The 26,654-nt window shown below is 41.1% G+C and overlaps 1 protein-coding gene and 1 pseudogene across 1 annotated transcript in view; one reads left to right on the forward strand and one right to left on the reverse strand.

The window, feature by feature from the left end:
* LOC136875843 (sodium-coupled monocarboxylate transporter 1-like) overlaps positions 1–26,654 on the reverse strand; it is a 138,532-nt gene that overhangs the window by 43,779 nt on the left and 68,099 nt on the right. The window contains exons 7-12 of the mRNA XM_068228212.1: positions 24,664–24,804; positions 23,988–24,096; positions 22,698–22,807; positions 18,747–18,930; positions 7,264–7,350; positions 7,033–7,184 (exon numbers count right to left, since the gene is read on the reverse strand). Coding sequence (XP_068084313.1) covers positions 7,033–7,184; positions 7,264–7,350; positions 18,747–18,930; positions 22,698–22,807; positions 23,988–24,096; positions 24,664–24,804 — 783 coding nt within the window. The remainder of the gene's footprint in view (positions 1–7,032; positions 7,185–7,263; positions 7,351–18,746; positions 18,931–22,697; positions 22,808–23,987; positions 24,097–24,663; positions 24,805–26,654) is intronic.
* On the forward strand, positions 5,194–5,362 carry LOC136876591 (U2 spliceosomal RNA; annotated as a pseudogene).

The raw sequence follows: 26,654 nt of genomic DNA on the forward strand, positions 1-26,654 counted from the left end.
ACTTCTCTTATTCGCATGAGGTTCAATCACGGCAGTTTTGCAAATCATCTCTATCGGATAGGAGTCCTAAACTCGCCCTACTGTTCCTGTGACCGCCAAGCAATCGCTGACCTCAACCACATCTTCTTCTCGTGCCATCTTTATAATGTACAGCAGGAAAAATTTATAACAACTTTACTTTCATTGAACTTCCAACTACCACTCAACATCCAGTGCATTTTATCATCCCAACAATCAGAAGCGTATAATGCAATCGCCATATTCTTAAAAGACACCGATTTAAGAATATAAAGTTTGACGTGACACTACTTCAGAAAAACTACGTAAACATACTACAGTTGCAGTGTCCCAATTTGTTCTTTTGTTCTTTTTTTTCTTCGTATGTGTGTGCGTACATTCTGTACGGGCTCGGAACGTAATACCAGTATAATACTAAGATTCATAGGTGGATATGTATTCTCAGTGTATATGTAATGTATATGCTTTGTTATCTAATGTATTTCTGGCTGGCTGTTTAGTCTGGCACCTAAAGCCAATACATTAATTTTTGAAAAATCGTTGTGTAAGCTGTGAGACGCTTGCTGCTGGCCTCGCTGTCAACATAGACGCGGAATTTTCCTGCTCAGTTCTGGCTATATTGGAGTTTTGAACCTACTTAGACTGAAAAAGAAGAACAAAATGAAACGCTTTACTTGTGGGTAGAGACTTTTTAAACTTTCAAAACTTGGTGTGAGGTGTGGCCTCACTGCATGGTAAACGCACGGAGCTACACAGTTCAAAAATTAGGGGAACATATATTGCAACGCCTGGTGTGTGAACGTTAATTTGATGAGGTTCCAAAAGGTCGTACAGCATACCTTGAGACATCAGCTACTCAGGGTATGTCAAATCGAAGTTATACTGCATCTGTAGGTGTAGCCATGCATTAAACTGTCAGATGGCCCCTCAAAACAAAGTGAATAGCGGTGCGTCCGTGTGTCGTTGTGAGGTACACAGACTACTGGGTCATTTGAGCACGTTGTACGTAAACTAGAACATCCCATGAGACATCTTAACGAGGTTCAAGTCGCAGGGGAAGGATGGGCTTTTCGTGTTGCTGTGGATCTCAATGTATATCCGTCAGTTATTAAACGCTTGTGGAATCGCTACAGTGAGTCGGGCCAGTTCACAAGGAGGGTTGGATAAGCTCGTGGACGCATGACAACCCCACTGGATGACCGGTATCTTACCATCTGTGCGTTGCGGCGTCGTTCAGCAACTGTCACAGAACTGCAACAAGACCTCAGGAGGGTCACTGGAGACACGGTGCCTGACCAGACAATAGGGAACATGTTAAGAGAAGTGTCCTTGCGACCCAGACGTGCTGTTCGAGTGCTCCGTTTAACGCAGCAACATCGCGCAGCTCGCCTTCTGTTTGCCCGTACTCACGTCAACTGGCAACTTCGCCAATGGAGACCTGTGTTGTTCACAGACGAGTCCAGATTTTCCTTGACAGAGTGCTGGACGACGACCTGTATGGAGACGCCGTGGTGACCAGTACATGCCAAATGTTGTCTAGGAAGGCGGCCGATTGGGACAAGGTTCTGTGATGGTGTGGGGTGGCATCAGTTTTGATGGCCATACGGATTTTGTCGTCGTCGGTGGTAATCTTATCGCTGCCGGGTACATCGATCAAATTCTGCAACAGTATGTGTTGGTTAATGCATACGGTTTTGGCCTTGAATTCGTACTCATGCACGACAATGCCAGGGCTCATGTAGCTCGCATCACCAGAGCTGTCTTGCGAGAACTGGACATTCAACAGATGGATTGGCCATCAGTTGAGGCCCGACCGTAATCCCAACGAGCATGTGTGGGATAGGCTTACATAAGTGTTCGTGGGCGTCCTGTTCCACCACAGACTCTCCAAGACCTCGAACAGGCTCTCATTGAAAGAATGGGATCTGATACCGCAACGTGACCTCCGTCGACTTAGACGGAGTATGCCACGTAGGTGCCAAGCTGTGATAAATGCTCGCGGAGGACATACACCACACTGAACCTCTCCAACTGTGATAAAAATCCCTCTTGAAGGTCTGTTATCACTTTGTTTTCGCCCCAATTTGGACATTTCCGTTTGTGTTCTGAAAATGAACGTGAAACCATCGGTGTTCTTTTGTATACTTCAACGGCAAAGAATAAAAGTTAAGTTGGTAATATACCTCGGTGTGAGGTGTTGTTTTGTGGACCGTGGCATACTTTCAAAAATATGTTCCCCTAATTTTTTTGAACTGTGCGTTTTGGTGATCGGGCATATTTGGAGTTCTACAATGTTTGTAACACCGGGCGAGTTGGCCGTGCGGTTAGGAGCGCGCAGCTGTGAGCTCGCATTCGGGAGATAGTGGGTTCGAACCCCACTGTCGGCAGCCCTGAAAATGGTTTACCGTGGTTTCCAATTTTCACACCAGGCAAATGCTGGGGCTGTACTTTAATTAAGGCCACGGCCGCTTCCATCCCATTCCTAGGCCTTTCCTGTCCCATCGTCGCCATAAGACCTATCTGTGTCGGTGCGACGTAAAGCAACTAGCAAGAAAGAAATGTTTGTAAGTTAAAAGGAATTGATACAATCGCTACTTGACCACTTCGGTAGGTCTTGCATTTCAATATTGGATTATAAGACTTTGACTTCAACTGTTCGCCTTCGACTCTGAAGCATTCAAAATTTCGAAACCCCTAATTCTACTTTTCAACTGCTAATCGTACGACACGATATCCTACGAGTGTTGTTTCAGGAAATTTTTCAACATTTCGACAATTTCGTCATTGCAATTATCATTTAGATGTTGACAACCTAAATATCGACGAATTTAAATTGTAATTTTTTCACTCCTTATAGCGGCCCTGTTAGTGGTTGACATTTCTCGTTTCTCGTTGTTTATTATTGGACATTTAGTTTGCAGTTCAATCTTGAGATTTTATGTTGTGAGTATTCCCCCTGTGGGTGAGGGTAGTGCTTCCTATGCCATGCTCCTCACTTTCATCTACCCAATCCGGCCTACCTTGGTCAACTCTTGTTCTTTTCCCACCCCGACTGTCTTAGGTTCTCGAGGTCTAGGGAGTAGTTCAGTACACGCCCTTCGTGTACTTTGTCTTTCTTTGGCTGAATTTCATTTTTCGAAGTGTTGGAACCCTTCCCTGATTAGTGTTAATAGATATGGTTGCCTAGACGCACAGTGAACATCACCACCACCATTGTGGTACTTATTTTATGTTTTATTTTCTTGAGGTACCACTTCTTATTCATTATCTCTTTTATTGCGGTATCTTTGCTTAAAACACATGTCACCATGTATCTACACAGCCGTTGAACGGGTCTCATATGGCCATGGGATGCAGAATGCTTGTATAGTATTCGTCACGTAAGGCTATGTATACACTAAAAAGCAACGTCATGTTCTCATTTTTTATAATGGCTTACCACTGCTGCCAACTTGACTAGTGATATATTTAAATCACGAGACATAACCATCAACAATCTAACCTCAAAGTATCAGTAAAGGAGATTACCTTACCCAAGTAAATATTCAATCAAGATATTCATAATTAAGTCGGTTTTCAAGCTTAATGGGGAATTAAGGAAATTAACAAGGATGTCTATGCATGTTTCATAGATTAAGAAAAGGCATTTGACAAAGTCCAGTACGGGAAGCTGATGGAAATTCTGCAGATCATCGGACTTGACGACCGAGATAAACGGATTATTGCCAACTTGTACTGGGGTCAGAAAGCAGCAGTCAAGATTGGGGAAAACCTGTCAGAACAAATAGACATCCGCCGTGGCGTTCGACAAGGCTGCGTATTATCACCTCTACTCTTCAACATTTACTCAGAGGCTATTCTTGCAGAAGCTCTGGAAGAACCGTCTACCATAGGCATTATTATCAACGAGGAACGTCTAAACAAGTTCCGTTATGTTGACGACACGGTATTGCTAGCAGACAACGCAGAAGACCTTGGAGTATTATTAGACAAAGTGAATGTTGCTTGCAACAACAGAGGACTAAAGATAAATATTAAGAAAACCCAGTTCATGGTCGTCAGTAAACGGCAAGACGTCCACGTGCAGCTCACTATCGACAATGAACCCATCGCTAGGATTCGCCAATACCAGTATCTAGGATGTTACCTAAACCAGAAATAGGACTGCAGCCAAGAAATACGGCTCCACATTGAACATGCGAGAAGCATCTTCATGCCGACGAAGAAACTGCTCAACAACCGCAACCTACAACTAAACCTAAGGCTCCGTCTGGTCCGTGCATACATCATTCCCGCGTTACTTTATGGAATTGAAGGCTGGACACTTACTCAAGCCCTCTGCAGAAGACTGGAAGCATTCGAAATGTGCGTGTAGAGACGGATGCTTCGCATTTCGTGGACAGACAGAATCCGGAATTCCGAGGTTTTGGATCGACTTGGAAAGAAGACTGAAGTCATGCTGACCATTAAAAGGCGGAAGCTGGAATACTTTCGTCATATCATGCGGAATGATAAGTACAGAATCCTGCAGCTAGACGACAAACTCTATGGATGAATAACCTCGTAGACTGGTATGGGTTGGACACGATGTCTCTGTTCAGTGTCGCTGCATCCAAATTCAAGGTCGTCATGTTGACCGCTAACCTTCGCTAGAAGATGGCACATTAAGAAGAAGAACCCTCTCTCTCACCCTCTCTTAATTTAAAGTTATATATGTCTGCCTTTATTTTGATATACGCATTGCTGTTAGAGTATTCTTCGGGGTTTGCGTGGTGTAAATGATTCAGCTCCCTTCTTGAATTTGCTATTACTTGTCGGACTGAAGAGAAACCACGCTGTAATAATACACACAAGCAAATATATTACATGTAAATATGTCGTAAGTCAATAAGAATACGAAAGGGCTGTCTGCAAACCGTACGAAAGTCGTGACAAGACAAGGTTAGGTTAGATTGATAACGAAATTTCCTTCCATTTCAATTGAACTTGTCTTTAGAGACGAGAGAGTGTTGCTTTCCTTTTCGGAGGAGTTCTTGCTGATTTTTTTGCTCCTTCTTACATCCTAATTTCATTCTATAAATACGAATTGGACAAAGTAAGACCGTATTATTAAAATGCTGCGCTCCTCATTTAACATTAACTTTACTATTAAACGCATTATTCGAACATGCCACAATTCTACTTACCTGGTATTAGCAAAACAGATAAAAAACTTTAATCTGTTCTTATCAACTTAAAATCTGATACGTCGTGCATCACACGACCAGAATATTAAAGTTATTTTTGGAAATCGACGGAGTGCTAGGGGCTTGCTCCACCTCTGTCACGGGTTGGCCCGGCATTCTACAGAAAAAGAAAATATGCTTTACCTGTATCCGCAAATGTAACACTAGTGATGTTCACAATACGGCAGTGAAAATATGTAAATCTCTCAAAACACGGAAAAACCATGACTATATAGTGCTAATGTGCGAGATTAACAGTAACTGTAAGACGTCGTATCGGCAAGTAGAGTCTCTAAACTGTGGTTAGCGACACTGAATTGAACCCAACAGTTAGAAAATAACTTCAGTATTACAAGGGGAGAAAGAGTAAGGCTGTATCCTTAGTGTATAAGTTTTCATGGCACGGAGTACACAACAATACTGGTAAAAATTTGAGCTCATTTCACGATAATTTCCTATTTAACTTCCTTTGTGTATATCGAAGTGTGTTTTGTTTCAAAGATACGATTTGCAATTTTGCCCGTTAACTGACAATTTCTAAGTATTTTCCTTCCTTGTACACGTCACACATGCAGCCTTGTTCTTTGTTTTCCCCTTTTCTTTACTTTTATTTTCTTGGATGACACTAACTCTTCCTATTGTATGGTTGCTGCTTTTGCTTCCCGGCAGAGATAACGCGATGTTGTGAGATGCGTCTGATTGTTCGGTGCAATCTGTTGTGTTAGAGTGTTATAATTTTATTTCTAGTGTTGATTACGGGAAATATCTGTCACTGTAATGTAATTCAATTAATTTAACTTATTTGGATATCCTCCGGTTGTTATAAATTTCCCTTCTGCGTCAAATACCTACTTTGTTGGTGGTTTTCCTCCGTTATTTTCTATGTTTTACGATTTCAGTAAATTTAATATTTTTCTATATTTCCCTATGTATTTCACTGAGAGTATTCAATTTGGCGGAAACAAGAGGTGTAATAACTATTATAATTTTATAACAAGTATTAATTAATTAACTAACGCACTGATGGTAGCATTTTTCATCTTTCCTTTATGACGCTAAGAATGTATTTCAATGGAAAACTAGAATTTAAATACCGGAACAGCCGTAATCCTAAAAATAGTTAGCCGTGCTCGGATATGTAGCACACTACTTGTACAATTTTTAAATTTTGCTAAGTCTTTGTTTAATTGGTTTTTCCTAACCTATGTATGTTTTTTACTGCATTACTTAACTTTTTCTTTATTTATATCCATATTCTATATATTTGTATTATATTAGCACTCACCGCTTTATTTTTATTACATTATAATCAATTTAAGATGATTACATGTTTCTAGTAGAGTTCTTATGTTCCTTTGAGCCTGTCGTCAACCACCACTCACCCTCTCACCTTTTCCTTTGCACGCGTTCCGTCTCTCTCCATCTGTTGTAGGTTACAGTTTTGAAATTAATATTCTTTTAAAATTCTCTTATGGCTCAATCGGGATATGTTGAACACTACAGTACTACCAACAACTAACTGTTGTTTTTTTTAAATCTTTTTATGCCTTTGTATGTGGCGAAGTTAGGGCTCACGGCCGTCTCTCATCATTAATACAGAATTATAATTAAATTATAATCGTTATAATTAAAACCACTCAAGGCTTCTATTAACATGACAATAATATTAATGAAGGTACACTCTGTGTATAATTGACATATACGCAGATGTGACAGCCTCTAGTGAAGAGCGGCAACAATAGTATGATGGTGCACAAACCTCATGTCTGATGAGTGCTGTGTGTTGAACGTTGTATTTGAAGACGAAAACTCGTACGTGCAGCCTTCCACTGTCATCGGCTTCGTCTGGTGTACTATGCGACCAGTAGCGATTGCTGTCTGAGCTCCTAGGATAATCCAAGACATGAACCCCAGGGCAACAACACCACCAGCCACCATTCCCTGTGGCAGAGAGAACTCTTCAATTCAAGCTAAAGAACACCCCCTCCTAGACATAACGTATGAAGATCACTGGTAGTACCTTGCACGTGACCCATGGCAGGAAGAAGCCGATGCTGAATATCCCCAGTGACGGCCCACTAGTGATGGCATCAAGGGACATCGTCGCCTGCAAGAACACACAATCAATACTATTATTGATTATCTAGAGCTTAATTCTTTTAAACAACAACGGCGCACTAACGCCAGAGTCTTGGAATGGTGTAGCAATCCAACTGATGAGCCCACTGCTACACTGGGGCGAAATGCTGGTTATTTCACGACTGAAAAAGCCTAAAGTTCTTAAATGTTTTTAACACTTTCAATCGATGAAATTAAATTATGGTTTCCTTCTAGCAATTTTACTTTCTGATATAGGCCAAAGGCAGGCATTTAAATAACTGGAGGCACATGCTTCCGCTAGTGCACCGTCACTGCATTGTCCTACATAGGAGGTTTGCAGTGGTGTCTCAATGGCGCACTAGCCGCCAGCGTCATGGAAAGGTGTAGCAATCCAACTGATGAGCCCACTGCTACACTGGGGCGAAATGCTGGTAATTTCACGACTGAAAAGCCTAAAGACTTAAAGAGCTTAAATGTTTTAAATTTTTTTAACAACATAAATAAATAAGAGTTACAAAACTTCTATATTACCAGAGTTCAGTCATTTATTTAAAAATATTCTTCATTTTAATTAAAATCCTTAGATAAATATTAAACTTAAAATCAAAAACAGTAAACTAACTATAACATTCCTTATGTCCTTAGTTTCTGAGTCCAGAGTTGTGTGTGTATACAACACTTTACTAAATCATTCGTCCCAGTTTGTGTTGACCACAATGATGCGGTTTCTATACAGGATGGCAGTTGAACTGTGGTGGAAGATGGTATTGAAAGCAAACATCCTCACAAATTTTACTTCTATCTTTATTAGTATACGAGCAAATAAATCACAGAACTTCGGTCGAGGGTTTTGAGAAGCCAGTAGACTCAGGATATTCGCTTCTACTAAACAGAATGTCCGGTTGCCGTCCCCTACAAGCTAGTGCAATGTCCGAGGTCTGTGAGTGTCAGTACATGCGAAAACGATTTATCAAATTATGAAATGTGCGATATAATTTTAATTTACGGTATGGTAAGATGAAATAGAGCAAGGCCAGATTAATGCATCGGGAACATTTTCCAGTAGAAAACACACAAGTTGTCACTGTTCTTCAGGGACTTTCTGACACTGGACAACTGAAGGGGTCGTTCACAACAACATGTATTCAAGGCGGAGTAAGACATTTTGAACTTAGTCAAGATGACCCATGGAGGAGCGCTACAGAAATATTCCATGAGGTCGGTGTGTCTCACTATGCTGCACATCGAACACTAAGGGAACAGCTTCAAGGAACAGATGTACCCGCAGGGCGATTCTGCCGGTAGTTTCTGAGTAAGAAAAGGCAAGAGGCAGAAACCTTGCCACCGATGAATCTTACTTCACACAAGATGGAGTATTAAATTTTCATAATGTATTATTATTATTATTATTATTCATCAATAGTGTTAGAAAGTACTCAGCTGTAGTTTCCAGCATAGTTATCCTTATCCCTAACCCGTTTTTGCAATGTTTTTCACCCACAGTAAACACACGAAAACTGTAACATTCATCAATGTGATATATTTCTGGAATTGGACAAATTAATTGTAATTATTAGTAGGTTTATCTTTATTATTATTATTATTAAAATTGTAATTCGTTGTATGTTGTACGTTAATTTATTCGTAGGAAGCAAAATGTTAATTTATATTGTGTGTTATAATAGTTATTATTATGTACAGCAGGATAGCATAGTACCATAGTAATTTGTTTCAGTCTCTTTTTTTCATTTATTCAGTATTTGATATATTTTTATGTTATTTATGTATTTCACTGGTTAAGTGTAAGACAGGGACACGTGTCCCTAACTTTGCCAGGTAAAATAAACCATATCTATTTATCTATCTATCTATCCTCTACAGTGTAGAAAACATATACATAAAGCACATAAAAACTCAATTATGTAGAAGATGAACACTGAACGAGGAAGTAGATAATCCTGCAATAATGTAGCTTGATGTGTCTCTTTGATAATGCCTTTTTAATTGAGAGCTTCGGACGCTTCTTGTATCTCTGAAAGATATTGGCAGGAATTGTCTTTCAGCCACTGCAGACGCTCATATTCTGGAGAAAAGAACGTCATTTTGTCGGGATTATTTTGCTTCAAGTGCGATGTTTTGTCACTAGTGTCATGGACACTGAAAAATTTATACACATATTTCATAAATTGTATGGTAGGTCCAGCCACCGAAACATCGACTTTTACCGTCACGTGGAATGAGTTTTCTATCAGGAACTGCAAAGCTGCTGTGACTGGTGGTGAGGAAACTCACACAGAATAAAGCAAAATAACATAGTTACACAAGCTTCCTCTTTATATTCCGAACAGGATTCACCGCGAGATTTTTCTGAAGCACCATTAAGGGATTAAGCCATCTTCATCTGCCATGTCATGCTCAAGAAACTGAGATCTGATGGTTTTAATAACGTGGCAATAATTGGAAGACAAATAAATTTGTCGAAAGGAGTTGCACATTACTTCAATTATCCATCACCAAATTCCTTGAACATTGAAGTATTTGTTCCATGGTTATCTGCCACAAGACGAATAACATAGAATCCACCCTTCAAAGCATGCTGAACAAGGAGGTAAGACTCATTTAGTTGCAATGCCTTCACCACGAAGTAGGGAGATGGAATCGTAAATTTCTACCTCAACCTATGAATTACAATGCACAACAATTTGTTGGCGAGTTGAGGGCTTATTCCAATTTCTTCTTTATAGACTCCTTCTGCTTCGACAAGTCTGTGGAATCTGTCCTCTTCTTTATTATAAACCAGCCGATATTTAATTGCCATTTCGTCGCAAAGAAGGGAGAAATTTCCTTCAGATCGTTCAAATTAGTGGCTTCTGTTTGCAGTATTTCCTTTATTAGCGGTGAAATACTTTTTCTACGCTTCATCGTCCCTGCACATCTACCTAATGAACTACGTGAAGGTGGGATGCACATCGAGCAGGCGGTGAGCAATACACAATGGCGACTGTTGCTTTTTACTTGTGACGAATGTTGCTCTTTATTTGGGTAAATGTACTTCTGGGGGCGGGATGGTGCCTTCCAAGACATCACAATGAACACATCTCTCTCTCAAAGTAAGATTTCCATAAGTGCTAATTCCTATTAATGTTACTAACGTTGGAAGTCACGGTCTTAAATTTTAACGCTGATAGTTGGAACAACACTGATGCCTGGTTTCACTAACCTTCGTCAAAATGTCCTGGCGAACATCAAATATGACGGTCGATAAAGGCTTGACGATTTGTTAGAATGAGAAGCGTTTCACCAACACATTCGTCCAATTTGACGATTCATCAGAAGAATATTTAGAAGTCCATGACAAATTAATATATGTTGGCCTTTCTGATTCGCTACTAAAACAAAATAATATTATAAGCAATATAATTATGTTCCCGTGAGTTATGTACTGTTTCTCTATTGAATTAACCTCATATTTAAACGTTAGTTAGGCCTATTTAACATTGCTTTGATTAACTATTAAGAAAAAATGTATAACAAAGAAACATTTAAAAAGGGGGAGAGAATTTCTCCAAAGAAGAGAGGAACTAATGGTAAGGTTAGTTGCTGAAAATAAAGATGTAATAGAAAATAAAAAAAACTGATGGTATGACTGTAAAAGTGCTTGGGAACAATTAAAAGACATGTTTAATGCTAGAGACTTTGTTAAAAAAAGATCGAAAAAACAATTGAAATCATTCTATGACAATTTTAAACGCCTGTCGAAACAACAGAAGATCCAGGATGAGATCAACAGGCATAAAACGCGAGGTGGACCAGCTGGAACCTCATCATTAGATGAAACCTCTTCCCAATTATTATCTGTGATCATATGGAGCCTCTTCCCAATTATTATCTGTGATCATATGGAGCCTGTTCCTAATGAGTTTGACTGCGACGCTTTCTACGTAGATCAAATAGACAACACCGGTTACGAACGATGCGGTGGAGATAAGACAAGTACGACATAAATAACCTCTCTGCTATGTTGGAAATCGCACCTCATGAAGAATCAGTGACGTCAGCTATTTCTCCGACTCCAGTTTCTACTGAGCAAGTACCGATATCGCAGCCGAAACCAGTGTCAACCACTATAAGGAATCCGTGGAATGCAAGGAATAGGCCCAATTTAAGTAAAGTAAAAAAGGCCGAAGCAGCAAAACTCGTGAAGAACTTTCCGAACTGTCTGAAGAGAGACAAAAACTATGCAACCTAGAGTTCAAGAACTTGAAAGAAAAACATGATTCAGAAATGCGGCTTCTTGAAATGCAGAGGGAAACTGAACACATGAAAGAAGAAAATGAAAAGCTTAAAACATATGTGTTGCAAGAAAAACTTGCCAAGTACTTGAACAAGTATTATTATTTATTAACCTACAGGCCTTCGGGCTGAGCAGCGGTCGCTTGGTAGGCCAAGGCCCTTTACGGCTGTGGTGCCATGGGGTTAGGTTTGTTAATCATTTATAAATAATGTAAATATCGGTTAGTATTTAAACTATTTTTTATTTTTCTCTCGTCCCATATAGGCATAAGGGATCATTCTAAATGCTAGAGAACAATGACATTTGCGTCTTTGCATTATGTGACAAAATGCATATAGGTGAAAGTAAATTGACTAACAAAAATCACATTGATGTAGGCACAATTTAAATTGCCAGTAAAATGAAAGCAAATGAGTTAAATGTAATAAAAGTAAGTTCATGTCGCTGTTCTATCAGGACGTTTTATTAAAATGCTTGCGAATTTGTTTGTTTAGCTGGACTACTTTCTTAGAGGAAATGAGTTTCGAAAAACCCTTCACGAACAGCAGCAGACGCACCGTCACGAGGAACATCTAGGACGGGGACAGGTACCGCATCAGATATAAGGCAACTTCTGTCATGAGTTCTTTTCTCTTGCAAATACTCGCGAAGATCTTGATTCTAGTTTGTACTACAATATTGTGAAGAACAGCAGTAGCTACTGTATGGTTAATGCAGTTCTTACTTTTGTTCATAATCCTAAAGTTAGCACAGGAAACCTCCTTTTCCACGCCCAATCCTGTCTCTCCACAATGTTTCTTGTCTCCACATGAGCTTTGTTGTAGTTTTCTTGACCTGCAGTCTATCACCCAATAAATGTCCTTCTGGTATTCTTCCTGTTTCGAATATCCTTCTGATTTCTGTATTATCAAAAATGAAGCCATCATGTACCGAGCCGGGCCATCGTGATACTACATTTCTAATGAGTAGATTCGCGTCTGAAATTGTCTGAATATTAATGGAAAAATATTGTTTTCCCTCAACAAAAGATAAGCAGTTCTTTCCGTATAATTATTTAAATTGCAATAAACATAGCCGTACGTTTACAGCATGGTAGTCATCTTAATTAACCTGAGGATCGTCAAGTGAGTTGACGAACGAAGAACCAGTCTTCAAAGATGAGGAACGATTTGATGATAATCAGTGAAAATGGATGTTGAAGAAACGTAAAAAGTGGACTTGACGGACCATGAAATATTTGACGATCATCATCTTCCTTGACGGAGGTTGGTGAAACTGGGCGTCCGACGCTCTTATTGCTATCTCAACTTTTGATACCGCATTGATTGACTGAGCGTAAAATGCAAATACATTTTCACTAATTTCCGCGAACCATCTGTCTCCTGAACAGTCAGCAAGGAGGGTGTTACAAGCTTTTAAGGCTACAATCTTCAATTTCGTCTTACTCAATAAGTTTCTGAAATTCTTTTTCCTCCCTTTTCTGAATTTCTTGATGCCAATCATCTGGAGTTTTTGTTGTGGATGGACTGGGTTTGGTTAAATAATTGGGAAGGTGCGGGAAAATCCTAGGTAGAACACCAGACTTTAATGTAGTCCTGTCTTTTTTCTTGCTTTCCTTTCACCATTGGGATCAATGTAAGACTCAAATATTTCCACATCTTCAGGAGCAAAGTGTTTATCACAGACTACGCTAGATGAAGTAGGGTTCCAGTTGTCCCTGGAGATCCATTTCTTCAATGAAGCTTTCTTTGCATCGTCCTTAGGAAATCTGAACACTGAAATGTATCCTTCTGGATTAGAATAATAGTTGCTGGAGCAAGGGGAACACAGCAATTAAGCCTAACTTCACTTGTGGTTGTCATACTTATGAAAATAACACAATCATGCTGCACTTTTAAAGTACAAAAATTTGAAAAATACAGCACAGAATGGCTTTAAATCGATGTGGATTATCACGATTATAAATACTGCACAAGAGAAAGCTCACTTCTGCCGTAAATTAATGTCGTTCCAAGATACCAAATAGCGTATAAGTTAATTTCTTAAACTACAGCACATAAAATATCTTCAAATTGTAGATTTTGCACCCGTAAAAGATTCTAAAACCCTTCTTGATAACTGTTTAGGAAACAGATGATTGATAGAAAGTAGTGAAAATTAATTTGTATTTTACACTCTTTCAATCAATGAGGTACTAAAAGTTGAGGTAGCAATATACTGTAATTGTCAGTGTTGTTGGAGCTATCAGTGTTTGTGAAAGAAAAATGTCGGTAAGGGAAGTTACAGAATTGGCCACAATAGGGCAATCTGATCACTAATTATGAACTTAAGAACATATCTTAAGACTTTCAATGAATCTCACTCAGATGAATGTTTTCCAGACTCCAAGCAAGCAGTGATTTCAAGCCATCAGTTCCGTCCTTGTGTGTGTCTGAGAAGTTATATTCCTGTCTTCTCTTTCAGTTTTCATTTCTAATTTACTACATATTTTCTTATTGTTATTCTGCGATTTGCAATCGAAACATTACGTTCTCTCCTCATTCTAGACCAGGGGTTTTCAAATGGTGGCCTGCGAGTCGCATGCGGTCCGTGAGGGCTTTTAAATTACTTTAAGAAATGTGAAGACAATTTACTATACCAAAAAGTATTCAAAATCAATCACTACTAATCTGCATTTAGGGCAGTCGGCCAGGTTGCAGATTCCTTATCTATGGTTTTACTAGCATTTTCTTAAAAGATTGCAAAGAAATTGGAAATGTATTGAACATTTCCCTCGGTAAGATATTCCTATCCCTAACTCCCCTTCCTATACAATAATATTTGCCCTAATTTGTCCTCTTGAATTCCAACTTCATCTTCATATTGTGATCTTTTCTACTTTTAAATACACCATTCAAAATTATTCATCTTCTAATGTCATTCCACGCCATCTCTCTACTGACAGCTCGGAACATACCACTTAGTCGAGTAGCTTGTCCCCTTTCTCTCAAGTCTTCCCAGCCCGAACTCTGCAATATTTTTGGTTCGCTATCCTTTTGTCGGAAATCACCCAGAACAATTCGAGCTGCTTTTCTTTCGATCTTATCCAGTTCTTGACCATACTCTAGTTGGGGTTTTACCAGAGACTTACATGCCCTCTCCTTTACATCCTTACTACAACCCCTAAACACCCTCATAACAATGTGCAGAGATCTGCATCAGTTATTTACAATCCCATTCACGTAATTACCCGCAATTAAGATTTTTCCTTATATTAACACCTAGGTACTTACAATGATTCCCATAAGGAACATTCACACCATCAACGCAGTAATTAAAACTGAGAGGACTTTTCCTATTTGTGAAATACATAACCTGACTTTTAACCCCGTTTTTCATCATACCATTACCTGCTGTCTATCTCACAACATTATCGAGGTCATTTTGCAGTTGCTCACAATCGTGTAACTTATTTATTACTCTATACATACCGGTAATACATAACATCACCCGTAAAAAGCCTTATCACTGATTCCACTTCTTTACTCTACTATTTATATATTTAAGAAAACATAAAGATCCAATAATACTGCCTTGAAGGATTATCCTCTTAATTATCACAGGGTCAGATAAAGCTTCGCCTACTGTAATTCTCTGAGATCTATTTTCTAGAAATTTAGCCACCCATTCAGTCACTCATTTGTCTAATCCAATTGCACTCATTTATGCGAGTAGTCTCCCATGATCCACCCTGTCAAATGCCTTAGTCATGCCAATCGCGGCACAGTCCATTTGACCCCAGAAATCCAAGATATCTGCTATATCTAGCTGGAATCCTACAAGTTGAGCTTCAGTGGAATAACCTTTCGTAAACCCAGACTACCTTCTATCGAACCAGTTATTAATTTCGCAATCATGTCTAATGTAATCAGAAAGAATGCTTTCCCAAAACTTATATGCAATGCATGTCAAACTCACTGGCCTGTAATTTTCAGCTTTATATCTATCACCCTTTCTTTTATACACAAGGGCTACTATAGCAACTCAACTCTCCATTAATTTGGCATAGCTCCTTCATGCAAACAATAATAAAATAAGTACTTCAGATATGGTACTATATCCTAACCCATTTTCTTTAGTATATCCCCAGAAGTTTTATCAATTCCAGCTGCTTTTCATAAATGTGTGTACAAGTGTTTGTACGATCATGCAGATTTTAATCTCTGAGGAATACGGAGTATCGAAGTTTTAAATGTATTCATCGTTACAAAACAATAATTACACATACGACGATAGGCATCTAGAGGCTGCTTACAAGCTTGTCACGTTCCTTCTGCAGAGCATAATGTTCATGAGCATACGTAGACATGATAAGCTTTGCCGTGTCAGAAAACAGAGAACGTTGCTCCGCGTCTTCAGAAGAAACTCTCAACTGTTCGCGAACAAGACTTCTCTAATAACGAAGTTCTGAATTTCAGGTTTCTTCACCGTCGGTCATAGTAAGTGGTACTCTCGTTCTAGACTAGATGGCTCGCTGTGCGCTAGCCTTCCCAGCTCCAGGTAAGATGTTTCTTGTGCGTGCGAAGAAAACAGCAAGGTCATCGGACGAATCAGGAAGGAATGCGGTAGAATAAGAACACTTAACCTCTATTCTATTTTTCCATCCCATTAGTCTTTCGTTGCACTTTATTTCCATAATTTGCTTTCAAATCCTAGCTTTCTTAGTAAGCACCTAAGGACTAAAAACATCTTCCCTGAAAGATTTCGACAACCTACCTCAGCAGATTCCGGACATCTATTTTAGAATGATATTTCAGTCTGGAAGTTGAGCGAAAAATTCAGAACGGCGATATCTTCTAAAAATATAGATTTAAATTACAATTTATAAATGGCATTTTAATCTACGCTAGTTACTTCAGGTGAATAAACAATTTATTTTGGCAACGATTAATTCATTAATTTTAAAATTTGTTGCTAAATTTAACATTGATTTTTTTAATGCAAACTACAACATAAACCACATATAGCCGATTACCTATATATGCTTTTCATATATATTGGACAATTCTTTGACTCGTGGTATTGATACATCTTTAACAGTTTAGCCATCTTAAGCTACAAAAGGCGCACGGACGGCCGTTTTCTCTTCGACTTCCTTAACTTAAATCGTTACTTCTCGGCTTCCTTTCGTCATAGACTAATGTTTTCTCGAGAATGGTGAAAACTGCACCAAATCTCGAGATAAGCAATAGCAAATAAACAGGATCGAGGAATTTACGTTATATCTTTATAAATACGAGAGTTGGGGCAAAAGTCATGGCAACCACTTTTTTTCTTGAAGATACCAGTCCAGTTGGAAAATGTGACATATATAGACGAAAGGACAAGGTGTTAACTACATGTGTGGACAATGAATAGCACTGAAATATCGTAACACACTAATTTATTACGGTAGTATACAGAGCAGTATGGCCTTCCCGGTGCTAACGAATGACCACACAGTACACATAAAGTTGACATGACAAACCTTGGCCTTTAGACCCTCAAAGTATTCCCCTGCTACTGACACCACACGCTGCCAATGATGTGGGAGGCGTTGTATACCATCTGCCTCAGCATTTGCCGCACCATGTGTGAATCGGGTCACCTGTTGGTGCACAGCATTAGCAATGTTCTCTCGTCTTGCAAACCGCCTACCACGTAGTGGTTCCTTAATCTTTCGAATGAGATCAAAGTCACAGGGCGAAATGTCGGGAGAGTACGGTGGGTGCTCCAATTCCTCCCATCCCCAACGTCGCAGTAGCTGCCATACACACTCTGCTTTATTTGGTTTTGCATTGTCGTGCTGGATTATTGCACTGTCCACAAGATCCGGACGTTTCTCTCGAATGCCACGTCGTACCTGTCGCACCAGGCAGTCCCTGTGGTACTGTACAGTCACTGTTCTGCCATGTGGAACAAAGTGGAAAACAATGGCACCCCTGACGTCATACGCGATGATCACCTTCAATTTCACTGGGGAAGGATTCTGACGGACCTTCTGCCTCCTTGGTGATACAGCATGTCGCCACTCCGCGGACTGACGTTTCAGTTCTGGTTCGTATGCCCTGGCCCAAAATTCATCGATAGCGATTATTATTCGTGACAAGAATTGATCGCCGTCCTGTTGGCAGCGTGCAAGGTGGTAGGAGCATATTGCATAGCGCACCCACCTTTGAACTTCCGTCAGTGCATGCGGTACCCACCGCGATGCGATTTTGCGCAGTTGCAGCTCATTACACAATATCCTGTGGACGGTGCGTTTCTCGATGCCACTTGCCCTCCTTAACTCCAGTAGCGTCCATCGTCTGTCTTCATCCAAGAGCAAATCGTCGCCATAAGACCTATCTGTGTCGGTGCGACGTAAAGCAACTACCAGGAGCTGCTCGATAACGGCACGTGCCACGTCGGTCCACACACTGACAGGTCGTCCCGAAGCTTGCTCATCACTGGTTGACAAACGTCCTTGCTGAAACTTTCCTACCGACCGTTCTACTGTACGGTATAGTAGGGCATTATTGCCAAGGGTTTCCACTAATTCACTGTGCCATTCCATCGCATTTCTCCCTCGGAGAACGGCTATTTTGTTGTAAGCGCGCTGCTCAACACGGGCTACTTCCATCTCGCACGACACTCCCCAACTGACTGATTTCACAGCCCTCGCTGCTCTACTACCAGCTATCATAGAGCCATCTGTTGTTCTGCGTACACACTATGCCTGCAGAACTTCCACACGACACATATACGATTGTGATCCGTTCATATATCTACACGAAGAAAATGTAGTTGCCATGACTTTTGCCCCAATCCCCGTATGAGTAGGAATTCATTCTAATAGATGATAGATGATCTAGGCTGAAGTTCTGGAAAACAAAGGTTGGTGGTTATGTATGGGTCTCACACGATTATCTTCAAGAGAACCATGCGGAACATGTCATCATTTCTAATCACACTTGGTAAACATAACAGTGAGTCTCTTAGCAAAGGATGCACCAAATTTATCACGAAATTGTCAATAATTCTGTTTGACAAAATCTAAAAATGTCTGAGTTTTATTATTTTAGGACGAGATAACAGAGTGAATTACCCACCTGCAGTACGGAGCCCAGCTTCTCGACAAAGAACACGAGTGCCACGCACACGAAGCCGAAGATAACGACGACAGTCCTCATTAAGATACTCGTCTGTCTTTCTGTTAAAGGCTTGGCAGAAAAAGGCTTGTAGAAGTCTTCTAATACCACGACTGCCATCGAGTTCATGGTGGTTGACATGGAACTGTAAAAATAGCAACAAGTACTTTAGCTCAAGCTGAACTTCGTCACTCTCCAAATAACGATGAACTCCTCTGTAAAATTAATGATTTCATGTGTATATTCACGTCATTTTATAAAACGGTTTTCTAAGCGACAAATAAATTCCGTGTAAAATGCCCGGTTACGTAATTAGAGAATACCGAGGTCTTCACTGGTTATTTCGCCTGAAAAGGTTCACAGACGCGATGATCGACCACTGGAAAGACCTGGACCATACGTTAACACTAGAACACTAACTCCTCGTGTAGGTAGTAGTACAGTATAGTTTGTTGTCTGCTACCCTCGTCTATTTTTTCATTTCACAGGGTTATTTCATTCCCATCAACAGATGGGCGGGCCACCAGCTAAACGAGTAGCTCTTCGGCCGGAGAGAAATAAGAAATCCGTGAAGAAATCAGTTAGAGGTGGTATGTATCGTACATACCATAGAAAGGAGATATTTAGTGAACTGGCGCAGGGAGACCGGGACAACAAGTCGGAATCCAGGGGAGACCCGCAAAGCCCCCCGCACAGGCGAACCCCAGCGAACACCCAAGGGAATGGGGAGAAGAAATTCATTGTAGCAACGTATCACGGGCGCGTATTTCGAAAGATACCATTGTACATAGAGTTACAAAATTACATATAGTGTGCGGGGGGAAGGGGTGGATTCGGCATGAAGTTGGTGAAAGGAGGTGGGTAAAGGTGTGATAAAAGGTAGTAGAGAGTCGTGGTCATGTTGGTAACGGAAGTAGCCCTCGTCTAGGTAGTAGCACAGTATAGTTTGTTGTCTGCTACCCTCGTGTAGGTAGTAGCACAGTATAGTTTCTTGTCTCCTACCCTCGTGTAGGTAGTAGCACAGTATAGTTTGTTGACTGCTACCCTCATGTAGGTAGTAGCACAGCATAGTTTCTTGTCTGCTACCCTCGTCTAGGTAGCAGTACAGTATAGTTTGTTGTCAGCTACCCTCGTCTAAGTAGTAGCACAGTATAGTTTGTTGTCTGCTACCCTCGTGTAGGTAGTAGCACAGTATAGTTTGTTGTCTGGTACCCTCGTGTAGGTAGTAGCACAGTATAGTTTGTTGTCTGCTACCCTCGTCTAGGTAGCAGTACAGTATAGTTTGTTGTCAGCTACCCTCGTCTAAGTAGTAGCACAGTATAGTTTGTTGTCTGGTACCCTCGTGTAGGTAGTAGCACAGTATAGTTTGTTGTCTGCTACCCTCGTGTAGGTAGTAGCACAGTATAGTTTGTTGTCAGCTACCCTCGTGTAGGTAGTAGCACAGTATAGTTTGTTGTCTGCTACCCTCGTGTAGGTAGTAGCACAGTATAGTTTGTTGTCAGCTACCCTCGTGTAGGTAGTAGCACAGTATAGTTTGTTGTCTGCTACCCTCGTGTAGGTAGTAGCACAGTATAGTTTCTTGTCTGCTACCCTCGTGTAGGTAGTAGCACAGTATAGTTTGTTGTCTGCTACCCTCGTGTAGGTAGTAGCACAGTATAGTTTCTTGTCTGCTACCCTCGTGTAGGTAGTAGCACAGTATAGTTTGTTGTCAGCTACCCTCGTGTAGGTAGTAGCACAGTATAGTTTGTTGTCTGCTACCCTCGTGTAGGTAATAGCACAGTATAGTTTGTTGTCAGCTACCCTCGTGTAGGTAGTAGCACAGTATAGTTTGTTGTCAGCTACCCTCGTGTAGGTAGTAGCACAGTATAGTTTGTTGTCAGCTACCCTCGTGTAGGTAGTAGCACAGTATAGTTTGTTGTCTTCTACCCTCGTGTAGGTAGTAGCACAGTATAGTTTGTTGTCAGCTACCCTCGTGTAGGTAGTAGCACAGTATAGTTTGTTGTCAGCTACCCTCGTGTAGGTAGTAGCACAGTATAGTTTGTTGTCAGCTACCCTCGTGTAGGTAGTAGCACAGTATAGTTTGTTGCCTGCTACCCTCGTGTAGGTAGTAGCACAGTATAGTTTGTTGTCAGCTACCCTCGTGTAGGTAGTAGCACAGTATAGTTTGTTGTCTGCTACCCTCGTGTAGGTAGTAGCACAGTATAGTTTGTTGTGTAGGCAGTAGTAGAGTATACTTCGCTGACTCCCGCCCGTTTGTACAAATAATCAATTACGTGTTTTTCGAAAGATCTTTACCTCCGAATTTGTAAGAGCCCTTGTTTTACAATCTATCATAATTAACCTGCCACTGACAGATTTTAAGGTATTTGAAGTGTAGTGCAATTTTAAGTCACATTAAAATCGTGTCAAATTTCCCAAAGCGAAAATCAAATTATCATAAATATGCAGTATATGTCTCCCGGTTATGGCCAACCATGCCTTACATCGCAGCCTGCACGGTTGTTACGTAATATTGTATAGCCATCCATTAGTACCTTACATGTCCGGCTCCATGGCTAAATGGTTAACGTACTGGCCTTTGGTCACAGGAGTCCCGGGTTCGATTCCCGGCAGGGTCGGGAATTTTAACCTTAATTGGTTAATTTCTCTGGCACAGGGACTGGGTGTATGTATCGTCCTCATCATCATTTCATCCTCATCACGACGCGTAGGTCGCCTACGGGCGTCAAATCAAAAGACCTGCACCTGGCGAGCCGAACATGTCCTCGGACACTCCCGGCACTAAAAGCCGTACGCCATTTCATTTCAGTACCTTACATCATAGCCTGCACGCTTGCTAGGTAAAACTGTCTGGCTACCCATGCATACCTTACATCGCAGCCTAGGTTACATTATCTGGCCATCCACTCATACCTTACACAACAGCCTGTACGGTTGCAAGGTAACATTGTTTAACCATCCTTACATCACAGCCTGCACAGTTGCTAGGTAACATTGTCTGGCCGTTCATTCATAACTTACATCACAGCCTGTACGATTGATAGGTAACATTTTATGACCATCCGTCCATACCTTACATCACAACCGTACGGTTTCTTGGTAACATTATTTGACCATCTCTCATTACAACCTGCACGGTTGCTATGTAGCATTGTATGACCATCCATCCCTTACATCACAACCTGTACGGTTCCTAGGTAACATTGTCTGACCACATTTACATCACAATCTGTACGGTTGCTAGGTAACATTGTCTGACCATTCTTACATCACAACCTACACGGTTGTTAAGTAACATTGACTGATCATCCATCCATACCTAAACCTCACAGCCCGCAAGGTTGATAGATGATAACATCCATCCATCCATCCATCCATCCATCCATCCATCCATCCATCCATCCATCCATCCATCCATCCATCCATCCATCCATCCATCCATCCATCCATCCATCCATCCATCCATCCATCCATCCATCCATCCATCCATCCAAGCTGTGAGCTTGCATCCGGGAGATAGTGGGTTCGAAACCCACTGTCGGCAGCCCTGAAGATGGTTTTCCGTGGTTTCCCATTTTCACACCAGGAAAATGCTGGGACTGTACCTTAATTAAGGCCACGGCCGCTTCCTTCCAACTCCTAGCCCTTTCCTATCCCATCGTCGCCATAAGACCTATCTGTGTCGGTGCGACGTAAAGCAACTAGCAAAGAAAAAAAAAAGATCTCCCTCCAAATGTATATTAACAAATCCTGTGTCTCAGAGAGTAACTAACAAACCCAGCTCCTTTTCGAGACAAATTTTGCTAAATCGTACTCTTCACAATTACTCGGTTTGTGGTACGATCGACCCATTTCACCTTACGCATTTTTCTCAACACCAGTCCTCCTTATCTCCCCCGAAGCAGACTGTACCTGAGAGCTGCACTGAACACTCCGGCCACGAAGCAGCCTGGCAGACCGGGGAAGTCCGCGAGAGTCCGCATCACCAGCAGGGGGAGCAGCTGGTCCTTGGCCTTGGCGAGCTGCGAACAGAACACCCACATCACGTGACTCACTTGTTGTATTTCACTTAGACCAACCAGTAGCGTGCGTTGAACCCCATCTACCCCAGCGCTGCTGACGCAAATAAATTTGTTTTAATATTTTCTTATTATTCCTTAGCACACTTTTTATAAAGCTAAAACTGTGAATATCTAAGCCAAGCCCAGTGCAGCTATCACTACCGTAATTCAGCTCTCTCCAGCGAGTTGGGTTTACGGCGACAGGCCAGCTAGCTTAGGTAAGGGATGTTAGTTTTAATACTTGACACTCGAAGTGTTCAGCGCCACACACTGGAGGCTACAGGGAAAATATTAACATGTTAACAGTACAGCAACTTGCACATCGTCTTGCTAATTAAAGTAGAGCCAGTTTAGGAAATCTATTTTAATATAGAAGAATATATTTTATTTTTTGATTTTGGCATGTTCGACATGTTCGGCAATTCATTGATGGCACGTAAGCTATAGAGTATGTTTTCCGATAGCCGCAGAAAAATATTTAGGTTGCCCAGCATGAACAAAGAGCTGAGCGCGAAATAAACGAACTTTGTATTTGGTTGTCTGTGATGGTGGTATAGTGAATTTTTGTAGGGTTCCTCTTGGATTACAGGTGATGTTTTCGTGAGTTCTGTGCCATTTTTCATGAATATAACGTGTGTTATACCTCGTGAGGAATATTTTCCCTCGTTTGTCGTTGACGAACGTACACTCAGTAAGCGAGTGAAACTACAAAACTTCGGTGACGGTAAAATTCCAATTAAATTTTAATGAATCAGTTCAGGTTAGGTTTTTAAAGTTGAAAACAAGTACCTGTAGTTAGTCCCAGTGTATTTTTGTGAAAACCATGACTATACTACCACAAAGCGTCATCAGGCAAAACTGTAAAGACATTGTTTAAAATCTGCTATAGATTCAATTATGACGATGTCGTCACTGCCGTGAACATCAATTTGGAAATATGTGTGAGTGTGTGGTTGAAAATATTTTTGAAATACCTTTCTCAGATAGCTTTTTCCACGAAAAATGCAGCCTTATAAACTGGGAATGTAGACTTTATAAATAGTAGTGGGGCTAAGATTGCTTACATTTAAAAATAGATTTTTGTGCTGGGGTAACGAATGTGTTCACCGCACGCCACTGAGAACAACCATCCCATACTTACCTTGGTGGTCAGTGGGTCACAGTCGTAGTACGTGGCGTATATCAACAGTCCATTGTAACCACACACTGCGGTGAGCGATAGCACTCCCAACACGAAGATCCAAACCGCTCTGTAAGTGACATTGACGCGGTCAGTTTCACACGAGCTTCATATACTCTAAAAACTTGGTTTATGGTAGACTCGACCCGTGTGAGGCGCGAGTTGCGTAGCTCCTTCGCACGAGTTACAGGACCTAAGGGGAATTGTGTGCGCAACTTGAGATTGATTCGTCCCACCACATTGCGCGACACTTCGGCAAGCGGTTGGATAGAGCATCAACGAGCTTTACTGTCAAAATGGAAGAGAAATTGATTGAATAAGTCCATATTCAGCCAGTGTTATAGATAGAAACATATGATGAAAGGAAAGCTATGGGGGCAGATCGCATCAAGTTAGAGAGAACAGTACGAATATTGTAGACTACTTCGGTATTCCTATTTCGGAAGAAACCACTGTCTTCTCCACTAAATATGCACAACAGAATTTCCTTCTCGTCCTACTCCTCCTCATTATCATCATGGTCCACTTTCTGTTCGAAATATGATAAACTACAAAACCCAGTGAGACAATTGCGAAGGTATTGGCAGCGTGGGCTTCCCACGGGTTCGAGTCTTAAGGAGAGGCGGCAGATACTTACATCCTGGCGTCACGCAGCTTGGGTAGCGACACGTACCGCTGGGCCATGATCTGCATAATTCCCCCTTTATAAATCCAGCTGACACAGCCTCCAATGACCATTATTATAAGAGTGTGTCGCTCTAAGGGGTCTATACTCAAGCTGCCAACAAAAATATTGTGGTTAGGCTTAATTTTGTCCAGCTGTAAGCGTGATTACACCTATCTGGTCTAAATGCTACTATTTATTTTGATGGGAATCAAATCGCGCTCGAACCACCAACGATCACCCGTGGTCAAATTCATTTCCTAGAAACACCTCAACGAAATGTGAGTTGCCTACACCTACGGTCGTAACAATCGTCTCTACGAAACTCTCTGAAAGTCGCATATTAGTATTATCGTCAATATCCATCAGTGCCGAAGACGCCGTGAAGAGTATAAGATACGTTTAAAAAGTAAGCGTCAGAGTCATCGCCAGGAGTCAATCTACATGCATACAATTCACTTGCTTCAAATGTCACTACACATCAGTCTATTATGTCTTAAAGGACACTTTGTTCTATGACAAATGATGCCTCCGTAATTGAAATACGTCCACTGAGTTCCAAGTTACAGTTGACATTTTTTTTAAAGGTCGCTGCAATCAGCGCCATTCTGATTTCCATAGCTGCGCTGTGATGACGAGGTAATCCAGCTTGAGCAAGCGGCGAGAGAGAACGTGTTGGGTAGTGCGTGCTGTGAAGTATGGTGGGAGTTGAACAGTACCGGGCCGCTATCGGGAGGTGGCATTGGAAGCAGGGGAAGAATTCTAAGAATGGTTTGGAGAGAAAAGAAGAGCTGGAAAAGATGGGTGTACCGGTACTGGTGGCAGCTGTACTTCTGGTCATTGAGGGGGGGGGGTGGATATAAACCCCGGCCCAAATACCAGCGGCAATTTCAGCTGGGAACACTTGGCAGAAATTAAGAAGATAGTGAGGGAAGTTATACGAGAAACCTGCCCTTGGGATCAGACGAAGGAAATGATGAAAGAGCAATCAAAGGAGATAGGGAATATGAAGAAATGGCTGGAAGCAAAGACAGAAGAAATGATGAACAAAACGTGTAGTAACGAGAAAGAAGTAGAGCTGTTAAGAAGGAAAGTAATAAATCTGGAAGAGGAGGTGCTGAAGTTGAGGAAATAAGCAGGAGTATGCAACCAGGAGAGGATGAAGAAATCCATATTTGTTTATGGTGTCCAGGAAGATGAGAAGGAAGGCAAGGTGGACGTAATTTTTAAAGTGGTGGAGGTTATCCAGAACAAGATGAAAACAAATTTTATTGAAGTTTATATAGACGATGTGGTAAGACTGGGTTAAGCTAAAGGTCACAGACCAATTAAAGTAAAGTTACTATCTTCTTTAAAGGCATAAATAGTGTTAAGGAATGCCAGTAATTTACAAGGACACAAAATCTGGGTTAAGAGAGATATGGGTAAAGAAGGAAGTGAAAATATGAACACTCTGAAGCCGCATCTATGGAGGGTGAGACACCAAGGGCTGAAGGCACATATAAGGGGGCAGCGGCTGGTGGTGTCAAATGGAAAATGGTTTCGAGAGTGGCCGGTGTCAAAACTAAAAGCGATGGACAATTATGACAGAACGGAGGAGGAAGTGATGGTAAAGCAAGATGGAAGGACGCAGAGCGAGTTATGGAACGTGTGGAGGTAAGTGAAGAGAGCTACCCAAGAGGAAGTGGGCAGCGCATTGCGAATGTGAAGGAAGGGAGTCGAGAAGTGGTGAGCGAGGGAGAGACTCAAGAATCGTTAAGAGCAGAGTGCAGTGGACAAGTGAACAGTAAAGGTGGTGATATGCGTGACGAACAGGAAGGAAAAGGTGCCATGAACAAAGGAAGAAGTTTTAATCTAAAAGACTTGTGGGGTAGAAGGTATAAAAGTTTGGAGGATAAAGTGGAAAGAGACCGACAAAAATGTTAAGGAAGGGAGAAACGGAGGCAGAAAGTGAGAGGGCTTTT

This window comes from Anabrus simplex, chromosome 6 (assembly GCF_040414725.1).
Source record: "Anabrus simplex isolate iqAnaSimp1 chromosome 6, ASM4041472v1, whole genome shotgun sequence".
Taxonomy (NCBI): Eukaryota; Metazoa; Arthropoda; class Insecta; order Orthoptera; family Tettigoniidae; genus Anabrus; species Anabrus simplex.